This window comes from Paralichthys olivaceus, chromosome 8 (genome assembly GCF_024713975.1).
Source record: "Paralichthys olivaceus isolate ysfri-2021 chromosome 8, ASM2471397v2, whole genome shotgun sequence".
NCBI lineage: Eukaryota > Metazoa > Chordata > Actinopteri > Pleuronectiformes > Paralichthyidae > Paralichthys > Paralichthys olivaceus.
This window is the reverse complement of record NC_091100.1, coordinates 13,913,219-13,932,706: the sequence shown is the minus strand read 5'-3', so window position 1 is coordinate 13,932,706 and position 19,488 is coordinate 13,913,219. Positions and strand designations below refer to the sequence as shown.

At 40.0% G+C, this 19,488-nt stretch overlaps 2 protein-coding genes across 5 annotated transcripts in view; both read right to left on the bottom strand.

Moving 5' to 3' along the window:
* LOC109627699 (microtubule-associated serine/threonine-protein kinase 1-like) overlaps nucleotides 1-4,653 on the bottom strand; it is a 58,010-nt gene extending 53,357 nt beyond the window's left edge. Inside the window, exon 1 of one of the 2 annotated variants that reach the window (XM_020084444.2) lies at nucleotides 3,544-4,653. In XM_020084444.2, coding sequence (XP_019940003.1) covers nucleotides 3,544-3,582 — 39 coding nt within the window. In that variant the 5' untranslated portion in view covers nucleotides 3,583-4,653. The remainder of the gene's footprint in view (nucleotides 1-3,543) is intronic. The other variant, XM_020084445.2, reaches the window with a different exon arrangement.
* Nucleotides 4,654-13,983: 9,330 nt separating this feature from the next.
* Nucleotides 13,984-18,125, bottom strand: rnaseh2a (ribonuclease H2, subunit A). 3 transcript variants are annotated; one of them, XM_020083915.2, is made up of 9 exons: nucleotides 17,986-18,125; nucleotides 17,081-17,209; nucleotides 16,922-16,993; nucleotides 16,578-16,704; nucleotides 16,253-16,340; nucleotides 15,732-15,869; nucleotides 14,907-14,994; nucleotides 14,590-14,713; nucleotides 13,984-14,359 (listed from the first exon to the last, which is right to left on the bottom strand). In XM_020083915.2, exons 1-9 carry the CDS (start codon nucleotides 18,053-18,055, stop codon nucleotides 14,197-14,199), a joined length of 999 nt encoding a protein of 332 aa, XP_019939474.2. In that variant the 5' UTR covers nucleotides 18,056-18,125; the 3' UTR covers nucleotides 13,984-14,196. The 3 variants fall into 3 exon arrangements, with proteins under 3 accessions (XP_019939474.2, XP_019939473.2, XP_019939475.1); XM_020083914.2 differs by having other exon boundaries at nucleotides 17,081-17,212; nucleotides 17,986-18,105; XM_020083916.2 differs by having other exon boundaries at nucleotides 17,081-17,232; nucleotides 17,986-18,077.
* Between the last annotated feature and the right edge of the window lie 1,363 nt (nucleotides 18,126-19,488).

Genomic DNA, 19,488 nt, shown 5'->3' with positions numbered 1-19,488 from the left:
CAACTGACTCTCTTAACCTTTATCACTTTCTTGTAACACTTGATCTAGTTACAGACTTTAATAAGTGCTATTTTTTCCCATCTTGTCCATTTTTGTGGATTAGGTTGGACACAGGCTTTTGATGCTTTATAGGCGTCCGGCATGATAATTCAAACCCAGAGAAAGTAGTTCAAATATCTAAAGCTATTCTCAAATTCATTCTGGCCCAGATCAGTGGCTTTGATGTACACTTTGCTCTCGCAGTACAAAAACGACCCTTTCTGAATAATACAGACATCTGAGGAATGAGATGAGGCAGAACAAAGCAGTGGGCATGGCAGTGAGTGACAGGGCTTGGCAAGGAGAGTTGGATCTTTTGCAGTGATCACACTCTTATCCCTTGTGCTTAGCATATTGGAAATGGGCAACCTGCCAAGGACAAAATATTGGACAAATTATGCCTGCATGTGTGTGTGTGTGTGTGTGTTACTCTACACTGAGAGAGGGATGAGACACAGTTTGACTTGTGTGTGTCAATGCATGAGCATATGGGTTTTGTGCAGTTGCTCCCCACACTCCTTCACTTGAGATGTAAATGATTGTTATCAGTGACACACTCTCATTCCACAGAGCCAAACTAAAAAGACTGAATGGTGAGATCATGACTTTCATAGTTAATCCAGATGATTTAGTTTTTATTTAACCTGGGTTTCAAGAAACAAAGGGAGGGTCATTTGGAAAATAAAATTGTCAAGGAGGTTATTTTTTCATCTGTATATGTTTGTTAGAAGGATTATGCAAAAACTACTGGACGGATTACTACAAAACTAAGATAAATCAGGCATGTTTAGGGGGACTGACAGAAGACTATGTACAGATCCAAATAAAAATCTGGATCTAGTGAATTTAAATGTGTTTTCATAAGAGGACTGTTTGGCCTTGGCAGAGGTCTGAACTCTCAAGTGCCATTCTGGTTACTTTTTAATTTAAATCTGCACTTTTGCCATGACATAGTATTTTTCTTCAATGCAAAATGTACCTTTAGAATCAACTTTAAAAGATTTGAATGATACTCTGCTTACTTTAGTTGAAGCTCACCCTCATAGATGAACAATACACATGAAACACACACAGACACACACACTCCTTTGCCTCCATCCTCTGTCTCTCTGGTGTGAAAGTAGATCTCGGCAGCAAAGAAATCCAGATACGGTAATAGCTACTTAAATTGGGGTGCACTGTAGCCCACAGCTGCTGCCTGCAGCCTCTAGACTTTTCTGCCTCCCTCAAACCCATTTTACCCTCGTCTGGCCTCAAGCCCTTTCAGCCCGTCCTGCTGCTGGTGGTTGGTCTTGCTCCCTGAGGGCACACAAGGCTGTTAGGCCACCATTAGTCCTGTTAATGGGCCTGACAACTGTGCCACATCCTCAGCATTTAGAGCGCTGCTGTCTGAGATATGGATATCGACCACTTCAATGGAAATGGAGAGTAGGGGCAGAGGGTGGGAGTCAATTTGATATGTACATATACTGTGCATGAATGTTGTGCACAAACACACACACACACACAAAACGAGATGTTCAGTGCAGCCTCTGTACAATCAACTGAATGGATGGACACACTCATTAACATGCACTTAAGATCTGACTAAAATCAAAAGTGGAGTTTGACTCAGCAGTGTGATCTTCTTGTAAGTGCAGGGAGTCTTTTTGTGTGTCCGTGTGTTCCTGTCTTAAGTTGGATCCAGAGTCCATCTAGCAACAGTGTGGGTGTATGTCCTGCTGTGTCTCTGCTGTGTCTCTGCATACACTGTACATTACCTTCAATCTCTATGTTCACATCAAAACCATCTCCTGTCTCCCCTGCCAGACTACCCTTCTCTGCAATTCCACTGACGCTGTCGACATGTCCACATCTGAAATTCAGCTGCAATTAACTTCTGAGGAAATCTTTCTATCATGAGGACTACAGAGCTCAGCAAAGTGACTCAACGTCCTCAGCACATAATAAGGACTTACCTGTGAATTACACACAAATACAAGGCTACCTGCACACGCAAATATCATAGACAGACTGAACAAAACAACTGTATTTCTCCCTGTGCTACTAACAGCTACAAAGAGACAAGGATTATCAAAAGCAACAGTTTAAATGTCACAGAGATACAGAAGAGGGAGAAAATAAACAAACGTAGGGCTGGTGGTAGAGGTAACAGATAGTCTTGTATGCCTTAAAATGAAACTGTCCCCTCCATAAACTCCATCAAAGACAGACATTTATCTTAAGAGCTTGTGTCTTCTTGAATCCACTGGAAGTCTGGGAGTGTTGTCAGTGTTTTCAAAAGTGAACAACATGTGTAACTGGAAATCTTCCAATTACACATGTCTAAAGTTTAAGATGAGCAATCATCAAGAGCAGAGTATCTTTGCACAATGTACTGTGAATGAATTCACAAGGAAGCAGAGAAGGACAGGCAGACAATGGCCCCGCACACTGAGCTTCGTCTGCCTCATCGATTCATTTATGCACGCGCCCACCATACAGGCGAAGGTCTCGAAGGAAGCTATTACCAGAGCCTTCCTGTGGCTGTCATAATGTAAGAGATGTGTGCTAATTGACTATCATGCAAATGCAATAGAATAATCTACTCCATCCACTCTCACCATCTCCTTTGAGCAACCCACACTCAACATATGACATGGTCATTAGACTTGTACATATATTATTGTGAATATAAAACAATCTACACACAGATCTGTCACCCACTGCATTTATAGTGTTGCTTTTGAGACAACATGTCTTATAAAGGCTTTGTATACCTAAAACTAGGGTTGAGTTGTCTACCATCATTGATTTTTCTACCCTGATAGCCACTGTGTCTCTTTAATTTACCTTTAAACTATTGCTAACTATACACCAAATGAATAAGAAAACCGTGTTTATGGTATTTAGATATTTTGAACTTTAATGTGATAAAGTGACATGATTTGTCAGGATTTGCCACTACTTTACCAGAAACATGTGTTTCAATTAAAATTAGGCCAACAATATTATGTTTGTGCAGTCAACTGAATTAACTGACTGGGCACCTTCCTGTATCCAAACCTAAAAGTGTATTACTTGAACTTTCTTATATTCCTCTTATATAGAACCACACTATCACTGTTAATCTCATTTTAAGAGTATGTGCTGTTAATTGTGAAAATGGCATGAAAGCTGATATTGGGGATAGACATGCTAGCTTTTTCTTTCTTAATGACACACAAGTCAAACAAATGAGTTCTGGCTAAGGCTAGCTGACAAAACAATATCAATTATCAATAGCAGTATAACAAAGTTCTAGTATAAATCAATATATGCATCGCTCAGGCACAGTGAGAAGGTATAACACAATCGATCCACATTTGATTTGTAAAATAGATTTGCCGTTTAAAACCACAACCTTCGCTCAGGAGCAGAAATCAGTCTTTAAACTTAAACATGATAACAATATCTTGAAAATTATCCAATACTTAATCTATCAATACTCAGTGATTGGCAGTTGAGCCCAGTCCGAGTTCTCACCTGCAGCCTCCGTCTCCGGATGATCCCAGAATCATCCATGGCTCGTGTCCGGGGTCACACCTGTCTGGAGGGGTCACCTGGCTCCCGTGGTTTCCAGGTGGCGTCGCGAGAAGACGGCCCCACTCTCGCGTGGCTTTCAAATGCACCCCAGCGTCTCCACAATTTACCACTCAGCCCAAATACTCAGGAGGTGTACCGGAACATCGTCTAATGGCGATATGCGATTCACCGTCAGAAATAAAAACAGATAGAGAACCTCCGCGCTCCCTGATAGAAATACGATCTCTATGTCTCCACCGAACTACTCGATCAGAGCTTTCACTCCTGTGCTCCTCCCCTGCTGACAGCCCATGCTGGCAGCTACAGACGGACACTACTGACCGGGCTGCTCTGTGGTGGGATCTGCTGAATAAGCGGGAGGCTGCACGGTGGGATCAGCGTGTTGTGCATGGGCTGAGGTCCAGCTGAGAGATAAGACACTGTCACACCCGAGGTTAGACTAAACACAAGTTTACACTCGTCCTCACAACAACAACAACACGGTGCGAGTCACACTTCAAAACAAAACCTGAGCAGCTCATTGCACCGATTACACATCAGATCAGACGATGCGACTGCTGTCATCCCTTCAACTGCTTCAGCAACAACGATCCTCAGATGGTGATCCAACCACTTGGCAGCAGGAGTCCTCTGCCTCGGAGTTCACAAGCAGCCTGATCTCATGCATCGCGGTCTGAATGGTGCTGAGGAGGCTCCAGTGCATGGATGCATGACTTTCACTGGATGCACATGAAACTAGGAACCACCATTATGATATGACACCCGCATGCTGTCACAGCGTATGTGCATTAAAAAAAGGTGAGATCACTGAGGAGCTGCAGCGACTGAAACGCGCGCGCGCACATATTCGCATTCACACGCCGGTAAAGAAAGCAGGTTGATCACATCGCTGTTTTTCGTCCTCCGGTAAAAAAAAACCCAGCCTCCTCTGTTCTCCGAGCTCTCTCAGATACACGATGTGCTCCCTCTGCTCCTCTCTGGTGTAACGCTGCCTCCTTTCTCTCTCTCTCTCTCTCTCTCTCTCTCTCTCTCTCGTGTAAAATGATCTGTGGAAGCCACACAGGGCTTCGCTCCATCCTCAGCTCCAACCACCCACTTCCTACAACCGAATGACGTTTAACCCCTCAGCGACCACAGGCTGGGAGGAACACCGTGGCTGTGAGGTGGGGGGTTTTGCATCCCTTGTTTAGGTGCAGCAAGGAGCTTTAGTGGAGGAAATCGTGCTGGGCGAAATTGGAGATCATGGTCTAGTTAAGCACTGCAGATAAGAGTCTTGATTTCAGTGTTGTAATGTAGTACCTGCAGTAACAATTATGACCTCATTTAGCTGTAGACCCCTTAAAACCTTCCAAAATACTGCTGATACTGCACCTCAGTAACCCAAAAGACCCAATATGAAATTAGATTAACATGATGGGGATTGTTAATTGGATCTGCACCAAGATTTTTTAATCAAGGTCCATGTATTATTCTCAGAAGTCAAAAAAATGAATGAATAAATAAATAAAAAGACAAACAGAGGTTATACCAAACTAGGTTTGACCATATTCTAACCAGGTAAATACATTTCAATGAGATAATACAAACATGTCAACCGCAGTGGTTAGCATTGTAATAACATTGATGATCTCTTGACGTTTCATCAGGCCTTGGATCCAGTTTTGTTCACATTATTTCACAATTCTTTTCTACATTTGTTGATCAGTTGTTTGATCGATAAAGGAAAAAATGCCCATCAGTTTTCCAGGGTTCTCAGTGACATCCTCAGACTCTGCTTTTTGGTTTGATCAACCACAAAAGACCTAAAGAGTACTGTTATCAGTTATGCTTGAGAAATTACTGAATCACTTGTTTATTAAAATAGGGGCCATTTGTTCAAACGACCTACTAAATTATAAAAAAACATCAATATCGTCATATACAAGTACATACAGGATACTGTGATTATTTCAAACAAGTGTATCAAGAGGAACAGCAGTTTGAAATTCACAGATATCCAATGTTTTTCACGATTCCTGCTCTCAGCATTTAACCAACATCTTTGCATGTTTGGACAGAGAGGTATTGTTTCTTCAAAGTTATGTGCTTACTCAGGAAGTGTGTATACTGTTTGTCTGGCTCGTATATATATGACATCATCTAACTGAATTAACAGCCAGCGCAGCCTGTCGTCATATTTCCGTTGCAATTCCCTAAAGTATTGTGGGTGATTCAACATCCACACATGGGGTTCACTTCCAGTAATATTTCATAGCTCCTCAGTTACCTAGGCCCAAATATTAATGAATGAATTCTGGCATTCAAACAAATCCCCTGTAGTGATTTTCCAGATTTACTGTGTTTTCTATAGATCTACAGTAATATTCACACTAAGTGAACCACCCTGTCCTCACTGAGTCGGTAAAATGATGCACATGCAGATCGATACTGACTGAAAACCACCACTAAGCACTAGTAATCACTGACACATTTTAAGGGCAAGGTCTATCACCATGTTGACACAATGCCGTGCGTTTCTCACAAGAATGAAGGGGAGAAAAATAGTGAAATGTTGGTCGAAGGTGGCTGGTGGGCTGGATCAATGTGGAGAGAGAGAAGAACACAGAGGCTATAGGCAGCTGCTCCAGCTCCTGGACAGAGGGACACAAGTGGGAGACTTAGTGGCTCTAAGCGCTGTGGCCTTAATGTTTCCCGTCTCTCAGAGTAGACAGAGCTGGCAGGTCCCCTCTCACCCTGGGATTTACTGCTTACAGATCACTCCGAGTTGAACCTCCGCACCCCAACACCACCACCACTACTACCACTGCTTCAAGAATCTCACTCTCAGCCGCACATAAGTAGTGCTTCATCTACGGGTGGGGACTCAAAAGGGGACCTAGGGCGGCAACTAATTACTTATGGCAAGGAGGTTGTGTTTTTCTCTTTGTCTGTCAGTCAGTTAGCAGGATCATGCTACAACTAATGGATGAATTACTACACAATTCAGTGGACGGTTGCAGTATGGGTGAGGAAAGAACCCATTGCATTATGATGTAGATTAAATGCGTGGATTGTATATGAAATATTAAATAATGCACTTCACGAGGTACGCTTGATGAAGGGGGATCTATGATGCTTTTCATTCACTTCTGTCATTATTATAATGTCAGATATAAAATATTAAACATACTTGAAGTTTCAAATAATCTAACGAACGTATGTAAAACAAATCTCTGTGAGTATAAAGTTCTGGATGTCAGACTCATCTGAACACTAGGTTTCCAAACGTTTTATCCGCATTGAGTTGATAGCAGCTTGTCATGGGTGTCTTTATATGGTCATACGCTGCACAGACAACTGTTAGTACTTTCACATGACTCACACAAAACCAAGCAATATGAACATGATTAAATCAATTGTGAGGATGAGCCTCATGTGATATATTGGAAATATCCAGAACAGCCACTGAATGAACCTTCTAGTGACATACTTTCCAAAGCTGCTGTTTCCAGAGTCAGTAATGAACTAATATGAACTAATTATTTCATTATTCTAAATATCCATCACATCAATCCACAAATTCATCTATGAATCACATGTCTCAATCTGGAAGAGAGTAGACACACACTCCTATGCTGAAAATCATTTTAAAACATTAAATTTAACCTTAACATTATCATCATCGAGACGTTTTAAATGTTCAAGCATCGTCAAGCTGTTGCAGGAACATGGTTAAATCTGTATAAACATGAATCCAGAAATGTTGCCGGCGGTCTTCATAGGAGGCACATGGTGATCTTACATTCAAGAAGCATCCCAGTAAACTGGAAGCAGCAGAATATTATCCCAAACTATTTCTCACTGAAATGGTCATCGGTGGCATAAATGTGCTTAGGTGTCAGCAGGTGAAAAATGATGTTTCAGCGAGTGACCCAGTTACCAGCTTGTCTGACTCTGGAACACATTTAGCCGCTGCTGCTTTTTCTTATTAATATTAAATAATTGATGAAGGCACATGAATTTTACATCTTTTTGTTCATTAGGTGCTGTGAGATTTGGGGAGGGGACGGCAGCGTTGAGCTCGCACATAACATTGTTTTTTTGTTTTTTTATGAAGCCATAGACCTTTTCCTTTTTCTCAGAGTGAAAGCGCTCAAAAATGATGTCACTCTTTTCAAAGGATGCCCCAAGGGAGGTCAGACGGGGTCAACTCTCTGCAACCAAAAGCTTGGCAGCGCTGGGATTTGGAATATGCCTGCTGCTTGCGCAATCCTATTTCCTGTCCCAGTAAGCCTGGCTCACAAGAGCCACATCAGATCACATCTCTTCATAGGGTGCAAGTGCCTCCTCCTGCATTTAAATCTGCTGTGTGTGTTTGCGTGCCGGTTGATAGTTAGTATTCCCTTCACAGACACAAACTATAACATGTCGACATCGTTTTAAACGAAAGTTTTCCCCTTGCCATTTGTCATAGGATGTATGAGGAATACCCAAACTAACACGATTCAATTCAAGCCACCCTCACAGCCTGCAGGAAACATTATCTTTGTGAAACTTATAGGTTTTTCTGTCAAGATTTGACTCTGCTTACATTGAGGCCAAAGTTTGATGTGATGTTTTGTATTGGTTATAAAGGAAATCAACATAATAGGTTGCAATTATTTTAATGGCAATTGATCTGCCTATTATTTTCTCACAGTGTGGTTTGTGAAATGTCTCAAGTGAAAGGAAAATGGCAATCATAATTATTTAGAACCCAAGGTGGCTTATTCATTGTGCTTGTTATGTTATAACTGTGAAAATTTGCCATTTTGAAGGACATAAATTAGTGATCAAAAACCTTTGCAAAAAACATTTCCGCCGACTGACTAATGCAGTTTGATTTGTCAGTCTTTCTAAGTACAGAATATATGAGGCAATGCCAATGTGCCCACATCTCTAAAACTCTCCTTGATTTGCAGATACATTTAATTTTCTACAGGATTCCTTGCAATCTCTACACCTCCTTTCTCCCCCTCTGCTCCCAGCTCCTTCTTATTTCTAGGCCTGTCTGTCTTGGAAAAGTGGGTCACAGACTACAGCTGTGCTAAAAGCCTAGTCTGGGAAGAGGAGCTTCTCTAAATAAAACACCATACAATCAGAGGTCTCAGGGGCGGCTCATCATACATACATAACTTCAACAAAGATGGAGAGAAGAGGGGAAGAGAGGAGGCATAATGTATATGCTGCTTGATCGCTTAAGTGCACTTCTGGCATTGTTGTCTCTATAAAAATAGAAAGCAATTTCCGCTTTCATACAGTCTATGGTCTATACACATATTAACAATTATAAATCAAAGCTTTAAATCAGTTGGTGTGTACTTTTTGTCCACTTAGAAACTTGAGCATTCAGGAGATACTTTCATTTGAACATTCTGTTGCTATAGCAACCCCTGCTGGTTACATCCACCATTGAGTTCTGTGGCAATGCAAATATATTTCTATATACCAATATCTATATGTTGTTAATCTACTTCCCAGATGTCTTTGTTGAGTCATTATCTGTTGTGCACTTTTTATTGTATCTCATTATTGGTTACCGGTCAGTTTAAGTGAGGCTTAAGTGGTTACTGCCGGACTTTTAATGTTGCAATAACAAACAGTTACTCTGAATTATTTGTTACATCATGTTGTACCATGAATCACTTACCTGCCCTAATACCCTGAGACCTTTTAAAATGCCCTGTTACCTGATACTTTATTGTCTGTTTTTTTTATTCCGAATGGTTTTTCTTCAAACTAAAAGTTAAACCTGCCTGTTTAAATGTAACTCATGTAATGAAATTTTCATAGACGAAAAAAAGACCAGTTTTCATTTTGGGGCAATAGGGACCCCATGTGGAAAGGATCTGCCATCATAATTCAAATGAGCCTATGTTCTAATAATAATATAATAGTAATTAAACTTAATTTTTATAGTACTATCAAAACAAGGTTACAAAGTGCTTTATTACATTTACATGAGTATAAAAAAAAGAACAAAAGGAGAAAAAATAGGAAAGATAACATAAAAGAAAATATTATGAACAGACTTAATCCGTACAACACACAGTATGTTGAAGGAGCCAAGAGAAATGTTGGGGCTCCTGAGGGAACTCCACGAAGATCTAATCTAATCTGAAGGCAAGTTATAGCAGACTGTGGAGACCAGAGGAGGCACTGCATAGTGGTCCACAGATAAAAGCAGTTTTATATCAGAGTGCCAGATGCTGTGGGAATATTCATGTGAAATGGAGCAAGGATATGATGATTGCCATATGAATAAGAATCACAAATGTGTTGACTAATGAGGAAACTGCCGGATGATATTTAAATCTTTACTCAGGAAAATCTGATGTTGAATCTGAATCTGAAGAAGCAGAAGACGAAGACGAAGAAAAAGAAGAAGAACAGAGAGCTTGGTTTCCACCCCCGGTGGGTCGAGCAAAGAAGGTGTAGAAGAAGAAGACACAGCAGATGGCAGTAATGCACCTTGATGTTGGTTGCCACCTACCAATAAACCAAACAAAGAAGAGGAGGAATCTGAAAGAATCACTGATGGAGCCAATGTGAAATGCCAAGCAGCTGTTTCTGCAGTGCAATGACGAAATGCTCAAAAGGTCACATACACTGATGGTGGCAATTCCCCATCTGTTACTAAGTTTGTGCAGAAGACAAATATTTGTTCACTATTTCCTCTGCAGCGGAGGTTGTTTTCATCAGTTTGTTTGTGAGGGAGAGGTATGGGTCAGGGAGATCCCCATTAAACTTTGCTGTGGATCCAAATCAAGGGGCAGATCTAGGGATTCTTTTCACTTTTTTGACATGGTGAGATTTGGCATTTCTCAACATTTTCATTGATACTTAAGAGTTACGTGCAAAACCATCACATTTGGTGAAGATCCAAATCCAGATGTTGTGGTTTCATAAGGGGACAGTTGGGCCTTGATGGGGGTATGCACTCTACTGAGTGCCATTCTAGTTTTATACTTTATTTATTTAAAAAAAAAGATGGTTTATATAAGGAAATTATTTGGAAGTGTAACATTTACTTTTACAAAGTAAGATTCAAAGTGCTCACACATTTCTCAAACTGTGACAAGACATCTGGTATTTAGGTTTGCAAATGTTTTCAGTATTTACAGCAATATCAGTCTTAGCTTGATTAGGCAATTACTACTCTGATACATGAACACATCTTAAAGCTCTATTACAATCTAAAAGCTAAGAAATTTGGACCCTGACCCCAAGACAAACCTTGGTTTGTTAAATAAAAAAGCAAGACCAGTGTGGATTTGTCCCCACAAAGCAGTTCTGACATGGTGTATAATAAGGGATAAAAATAGCTACAGAACAAATAACTCCATTGTAGCACTAATATCTATTCTTGTCATTTTCTCGGTTACAATAAAACATCTTGTACAACCACAACAGTCTTGCCACCACTCATTCATTCATTAATGAAAGCTTTCTGTGTCACTAGTGGAAAAGAACCAGCACAATCCAATTAGCACAATTAAAGGGACGCACTGAAAAAAAACTGGGACTATGTGTAACATCCTCTGGGATTAGAGACCGTCTGACCCCATGTGACCTGGGTCATGGCGAGCTGTCCTAGGGGCTGACAACGGCGCACATCACAGATAGCAGCACTAATTGATGTTTTTGTAAGTTTGATGGATAGAAATGCCCCTTAGTTGTGTCATTAAAGTTTTCACATGGCATTTTAGTAGAGTAACAGTCTCACCATGCAGCACTGAGGACAACAGGGTGTCAAATCTCACATGGTTGTTGAAATCAACAAGACAAATTAGTTTTTTCCTCTCACACTGAACACTGGCTGTCCAAAGGGTAGATTAAATAAGCACTGCTGATTAATTTAACCTAAAGAATGTGGTTTGTAATAAGTCTGCAAGTAATTCAAACTTAAACAATAAGAGTTAAAGTCTGTCATGACAACAATGTCCTGTAGACAAGACGCACAGGCAAACAATGCTGGATTCAGAGAATCTCAGATTAAGTTTAATTGTGTAACTGTCCCCATACTGTTTCTTGCCTGCACACCAGTCTTGATCTTTAATAGATCCTCTTATATCATCTAATGGCACATGGACAGTATATGTTCTGAAAAATACTCTGGTAAATAGTCTTGGATCTAAAGTAACTAATTCTAGCAGCTCTTCTGGAATCACTGTGATCTATGGAAAATTATAAATCTAGCTGCCAAATATTAGAAGTTGTAGGTTACGTTTAGGACCTCACAGTCTTGTTTCCTCCACCAAGGAGGTTATGTTTCATCTGCATTTGTTTATAATTTAGCAAGATTACACAAAAGGGATGGATTACCACAAAACTTGGTAGGATGTGGTATGGGTCAGGGTAGAACCCATTTTATTTGGATGCGGATCCAGAATATTTTAGAATGTTTTTCAACATTTTTGTTGATTTTTCTGAGAATAATTCATGAATGTTGATGAGAAAAATACGTCATTTTTAGGGAACTGATATTAATGAGTGCAAGGAATTAGGTGAAGCTTGGTGGAATTTGAGGGGACCATTTGGTCAGAGTGCCATTATAGTTATTTTGTGATGTTAACAAAATGGGTATTAAAGCAGTGAACCCTTTTTTATGATTGTGAGGGAAAACAAAGAGAAATATTTGCAGCATTTCTTTTTGGTATTAAATGTATTGAGTGAGAATATATGGAATGAAATGCCTTCAGCATGTCGCACAGTGTAATCAATGTTTATGCCCTTTCCTAATGACTTGTTTACAGGCCAAACTTATTGACTGTGTGCAAGCTTCTATCCCATAAGCAACTCCATTCATTCACTAAGGAGCAATGACAGTGTGATCTAATGGTATTACATGAGACAGTCTAAAGGTGAAATAGATCGCCACCTTAGTCCTCTGCAGCCATGGGCTAACTATTTTAATCCCATTGAAGCAGTAGGAGACCAGGCTAGTTAAAGGGATTAGATTAGCAGCCAGGGGAGGTTATAAATGGACGTTAAGGTACGGATCAGGAGAGGAATCAGACAGGACGTAACAGATCAAGTCCTGCAACGTGTTGGTGAGGACAGAGAGATCCAGATACCTCACGCAGAGACTGTAGCAGTCATACCGAAGAGCCGACGCCTGACCCAAACCAGCTTGTAGCATTTTGTCTTCAGTTCTCTGACATCCAAGCCTCATTAATAAGCATGGAGCCTGTGGCCCAGATGGTGACTGCCTCCTCAGCCTTCGACAGAGAGACTTTGCCCAGGAGAACCCTGCGAGCGGCCCCCAGAGGAGCCTCGTCACATTTTGTGGGGAGCTCGATCATAATCCTGTCCTCGTTCGCAGTCTCCAGTTTAGCTATGAACTTTGGGAAGCGGATCCAGGAGTCCAGACACAAACCCAACGGGAACTAGCAGCAGTCGACAGATGGATATGCCGTTTATTTTTTTAGTTAACCTCCGTCAAGACATCAAGTTGATGTAGAATTTATTTCAACGATGATGTGATGGACACCCCTTCTCGGTGGGCTGCTGTTTGTGTTCCTGTAGAAGAAGGTGATGTGTGTTTTATCATATGTGACGTTTCATGTGTGTCCAATTGTTAGTCTGGCGAAAAAACTTGGAGTCATAAGAGGATGAAGCTCTCTTGGGATGAAAGAACGATCCAAAACAGAAGAACAACACCGCCTGCTGTGATATCTGAGAAGACAAGCATTTTGGAAAACACCTCGAGATTGATCGATGCAACGCCAAAAAAACTCTCTTGGATTAAAACAGATTACAATTGGTGTTTAGAGAGGGGAGGACGACGCAGTGATACCATCAAACCTTTTAACTCGTACTTCTATCAGTGGTCTCAACACGTAAATAACAGAATAGAGGGTATGTAAGATCTTGAGACGTAGTTGAAAGTATCTGTTATTGGAGGCTCACTGATGATGCTACTTGTCATTAATGCACATTATATGTCAAAGGTGGTAGAACAAGGTTTAATATCAGTAAATTTGTATTAGAATAATTTTTTTTTATGCCAGGCAATTTGAAAAGCACAAATTTTACTGTCATTAACTATTTTATTTAAGAGGCTAAGAAATGAATCAATAAATTAAACCAGTGCTTTTCCTAATGTGATATGTTGGAACTTCAGCTGTGAAAAGGGTTTATGTAACATTTGCAAATGTCCGACACAAGCATTTGGTTTTGCATATGATCTGTAACGATTCATGATGGATGCTGCTTTACACCTGGTGTATTTTCTCAAGTTGCCACTAGAGGGCTGTATTGGCATTAAAGATTGGAGCTTTTCAACCATGACTAGTTGCTTGTTTGTTATTATGATGTAGAAATTAAAAAAAAAAAAAAAGTTTGTCAGAAGGCAAATCATGACTTTTAAATGGTTTTATGTATTAAAAAAAAACATACAAACAGAACAAATAAAGATGGATTGTGATTCAAGTTTGCATTTGTGATACAAACAGATGCCAGCAAAGTTTTATCCCAGTCCATGCACATCTGCAAACAACTGTTTCATTGTATATGAAGATCCCAAAATGAACTTATGATTCCCAGTGTGTACAGGGATGTCCGCTAATGTCTTCAGAGTGTGCAGAGGCTTTTCAGTCTGCGCTCAGTGAGGAAGCGGTGTGTCTGGTGGGTTGGGTTTTGGTCGTTACCTCCAGCTGAAGCACTAAAGTAGGATAACATGGACTTGTTGTGTTGTCGCTGCGCTGCCTTCTCCCCATCCTCCTCATCATCATCCCTGAGGACAGATTTAACAAAACAAGACTGATTTGTACACTGTGGTTAGAGCTCATTTCCTGGGGTCAAATGATTTGCACAGACATTAAGCGAGGAAATCCAACTGGTTGTGGTTTTCACATCTTAAACACATGGAAGCATATTTTACAGTCATGTGAATAAGTAAGTACCCTCCCTAAATCAGTTACACATAAAAAGACTTTGGACAATACTGAGTACAAAGGTTTTTACCAGTGGACAGTCACTGCTTTGCTGTCCATCAGGGTTTGGGCCGTGCTCCAGCTAAATCGAACAAACTGAGGGTAACCAAACACTGGGTCCAGGTGCTTCAGCAGCCACGCTTTAGTCTTGGGGTCTGAAATGGTAAAAATTTGGTCTCAGTGACAGTTTAATACAAACAGTTTCAACATGCATCGATAAACAGCTGTTGTAGCCTTGTTTAGGTCGTGTTATGAATGACAGACTGGTAATAGATAAAGAGTCAAATGCTGATTTTATTCAGTATATTTGAACAGTTTTTCCAACATGGCTATCTTTATGTCTGTTACCATTTGGGTATCCTGAGCCATAATCTGTGTCCACCTCTCCCATGTCCTCTGCAAAGTTCCAGCCTTTTACAACACGATCCCTGGCAACCTGAAGAAGATCACACAACATAAGTGAAGCCGGAGAACAAATCTGAACAGATCCTAAAATATGGACTTTAATTAGGGCCACGGAAATCCATACAGTCATTATAACCATAACATTATTCACTGTTGCTCATTATTCAATCTGCACTAAACTGAAAAAAGCAGCTACAAAAGCCCCTTGCCACTCCACAATTTGCCATTAGTTGAGTGGGACAGGTTAGAGAGGAGGAATCAATCTCAATAGAAATAGGTCACTAATTTATTATCACATCTACAAACAATAAAGACTTAGGGCTTCTTAAAAGTTAAATAAAAATAAGCAGGATTTTACAGATACACTTTTTCAGACACTGGAACTTTTATTTCTGCTCATTTATGTGAATCTGTGAATCTCACCATCCGTAGTGTTGAACAACAGAGACCACTGTTCACATTGCCTCCCAGTTTCAGTGTGGATACATGAAAGTTTTACACTTAAATCGTCGTAATTTTCTTCCCTTATTTCAAAAGTGAAACAGGTGTGAAATGAACCAATCATTTTGTATGTGTCGTAACATCAACTCCTTTTAATAAAGATACAATAATACAGAGGAAAGAGGAGATTCAAACATTTGTGAGCTGTGAGGTTCAGAAAAAGGAAATAAGGAAATAAAGGTCTAGGAGACGGCAAACAGGAATATATAACAAGTGAATGAGAAAGAGGAAAGCAGATTTGATGGCCTCTTGATGATCTTCACTAACCTTTGCACAGATACTTGCAGCACTGACAATGGGGAAGAGGGAGTCAGCTTTTGGCCTAACAGTCACCTCGATACCCGGGAACCGCTGGGAGAGTTTTGCCTCATATTTATCTGCTGGGCCAACTGTGTCCACATAAACCTGCAGAACAGCACACAGAAGAAGAAGGCAGAACAGATCAGAGTGAGGAGAGAAGGAAAAAGCAAGGAGAAAAACCGATACAAGACCTTGTGGCCCTGTGGATTAGTAAAAATCTATTTAACATTAGGATTTATTATTTACTGAGGACAATCATCAAGGCAGCCTGTAATAAGCAGTCTGGAACATTGTGAAACTGCATGAAAGGTGATTTATTGCCTTTTAATGTCCTGAATAAAGATGCAAAAAAGGGCTCTATATGGCTGGAAATGCCTACATTAAAACACAAGTTGTCTATATAGACACATCAGAAAATATATAACCTACACTTTACAACATTTAATATTAGATGAACACAATTATACTCATGTAAATCACATCTTTACCTCTTTGAGCTGTACTCCACTGTCCAAGGCATACTGTACTAGACCAATCGCTGTATCATGTGAAAGAGCATTCAGGTTGTATTTTGTCCTTTAAGCAAAAGCAAAGATCAGGTTAGCGAGTGTGAATTTAAGTTAAGATAATCCTTTATTAGTCCTACAATGGGGAAATCTGCCTGTTACAGCAGGAAAAGGGATAGCAAAAATAATAACAGTAATAAATAAGTGAACATACAATATAAAGATAAGGATATATAAAAAGTAACAATAATAATTTTGACAAAGTAAAAAAGGTTGCACATAGTCACATGTGACACATGTCACCTACCTCTGTAACATGCTGGTAGAGATGGTGTTGGGGGAGAGAATCTGCAGCGCCCAGCCCACATAACTTCTGGCTTCATCCAGTTTTTGGAAAAGGTTTTCTCTTTCTGCCTCTGAGAGGGTCTTTGAATCTATCACAGGATAGCACTGATATTTTATTTACCAATATGCCAAGGAATAAATAATGCAGTATTCAGTATGCATATTGATATGCAAATGAAACCTTTAATCTACGGTCATTAACAAATACTGGTGAATGGTGAACAGGCTAAATTAATTGAAAAAATTAAGTCCTTCAGTGCACCGTCCTTTTAAAATAAACAAAGGCAGGGGAACAGGATGACCTACCTGCCACTTTCGAGTCCTTCAGCTCCTTCTTTTTGGAAACTGGACAGAAACATATTCCATACACCATGGGGCCTGGATCACAAAAACATAAAAAAACATAAGTGTGTGCGCCACATGCCTCAGTGTGTAGTTACAGCTACACAAAATATCAGAACATACCCAGCACAGGCCCCCTGCCTGCCTCATCAATGCCCAGACAACAGTCCTCCGTCTTGCAGACATCAGGGATCTGAGAAGCCAGCCGGCAGCTGACAGAGTTGTCTGTTTCAAAGGGGCCGAGATCCATGACTGCTGGGAGAGGAAACCACAAGCTTTGATAGAATGGAACAGAATAGAATAGAAAGCAATAACTGTCACTGTACAAAGCAGTATCATGAAAGTACAGGTGTAACTTATGAAAAACAGTGCAAATGGAAAAAAAAAAAGCAGGTTTGCAATCCAGCAAAGACACAAACCAAGAAACACACAACCAATAAATGCCAGACAACTAGAAGAGCGGCTACTTATTTGTTATTGCACAGATTTGATAATACACTAAAAATGAAGTGAATACACAAGTCACCATATCAGACTTATGATGAATGGGTAGAGTTTAGAGGTCTGATAGTAGAAGCTCTCACACTACCATGACCCGATCACCTGTTATTATTATTCTTTGTCACATTGTGTGGGTGGAGTCTGAGCACGTCATGTACGTGACGGTGTATTGACGTCTGAAGGTTTGTGTTTTAAATTGTGATGTCTTCTTCCAAACTCAGCAAACCTGACATTTGAATTAAAGCGTGTTCAACACCGACACAAGGCGCCTGTCGTGTTTCCAGCTCCCTGTCGTGTCACTGCACACAGGACTGACAACACACACAAGTATTTTGTGTAGCTAGTACCCTGTGTTGTCATGTTGTAGCTAAGTGCTACACAGTGTTAATGGGGCTCGAACTACAGAGACTGGCCTTTTTCTACCATGAGGACGCAGGTGTTGGTGGTGTGCATGGTGAGTTCAGGTCGTCCCAGGTTTATATTGAGCTCGCACGTGTCATTTAAAGCCGAACTAACCAGTTTCCTACCTGAGCTGCTGGAGACGTTCTGAAGCTCCGTGTGTTTGGCGCCGCAGGAAGAGCGTCTTTTTCGTCCCATATATGAATGTAGGCGCTCTACCGCCACCACATGGTCTGGAGTCAGACCTGGAAACACACAGCTCCCCCAGGCTCCGTTTTTTTTAAGTCATAAAAGATTTTTCTGTCTTTTCTGTCTTTTACTTCATTACACATAAATGATCATTACACTTTACGATGTTTAAAAATGTTGAGTAACATGATGTGTACAACCAGGAAGATTCATTTAAAGTCTTAAAAGTAAAAGTACTCAGAGCAGGAAAATGCTCCTGTGAGTGACACCTACTATTATATATTTTATCATTAACTCATTATTACTGATATGGTAGGATTCATTTCAAATTAGTCTACTTTTCTACATTTTTTAAATTCATTATAAAAAAGTGACATTTTTCTAATAATGTTTTTTTTAAACCGACAAGTTAAAACTCAAAGGTATTAAATTAGATAGATTAAATTAGGTATTAAATTAGATAGATTAGTAAGAAAGCAGCAAATCCTCACATTTGAGAAATTTGTAAATGCTAAATACTTGGGAGCTTTGTATGAAGAATGACTTACTTTATCAAGAACTGCTTTATCAAGAACTGCAGAATTACTTTACTAAATACTTCACCAGCAAAATTTAAAAGCATTACAATGAGAAGTAAATAGAATGAATAATGGTCTCTCTCTCGAGTGTCATACTATTATTTTTTTATTGGATTATTATTTATATTGATGCACCAATATGTTGCAGTAGGCCAACGGTCAATGCATACCTTTCTATTTAAGAAATGAAGACATAGCTCGTTGAATAAAAAGAACGATGTTTTGGAAGTGAAATAATGTGTTGTAGCATCAAATTTAAATACTTCATTGCAAATTTTATTACACAACAAAGAAGGGCAGAGTGAAAATCTACAAATGTACTTCTCTGAAAAACATATTGTCATGTTGCCAAGATGGAGCTGAAACTTAAATCAGTCACAGGCAAATTTTTCACTTTTTTTTTTCAATTGTTGAAACATTTTTGATGAAAAAGATTTGTGTCTGTGGGTCACCCGCAAAATGTATACTGAATTAGTTCTGTGACTTTAAGAGCTTCGATGTTTTACATTTTTTAGCTATTAACTCTGCACTGAATGTTGTTTTATGTTTTTTCTTCCATTAATAATCTACATTTCTCCCTGCCCTGAAAATATTTCCTCTTTCCCTCACACATCTCTTACTGTGACACATCAGTGCCGCCACCATTATCTCTGTTCTACATCCCCCTCAGACACAACTAAAGCACATGAACTTGACATTTTGATTTCAGATGCCCTCTGACTTGTGTTTTAGCTATGGTTGAGTGTGGAGGAAGCCTCAGGTGGAGAGGAGGCAGAGCCGTGTACAAAAGTCTGAGTGTGTGCTGGTTACTGAGCTGAAATTGGCCTTGCCTCTGGCTCTTTACACCCACCCCTTCTCTCTCGT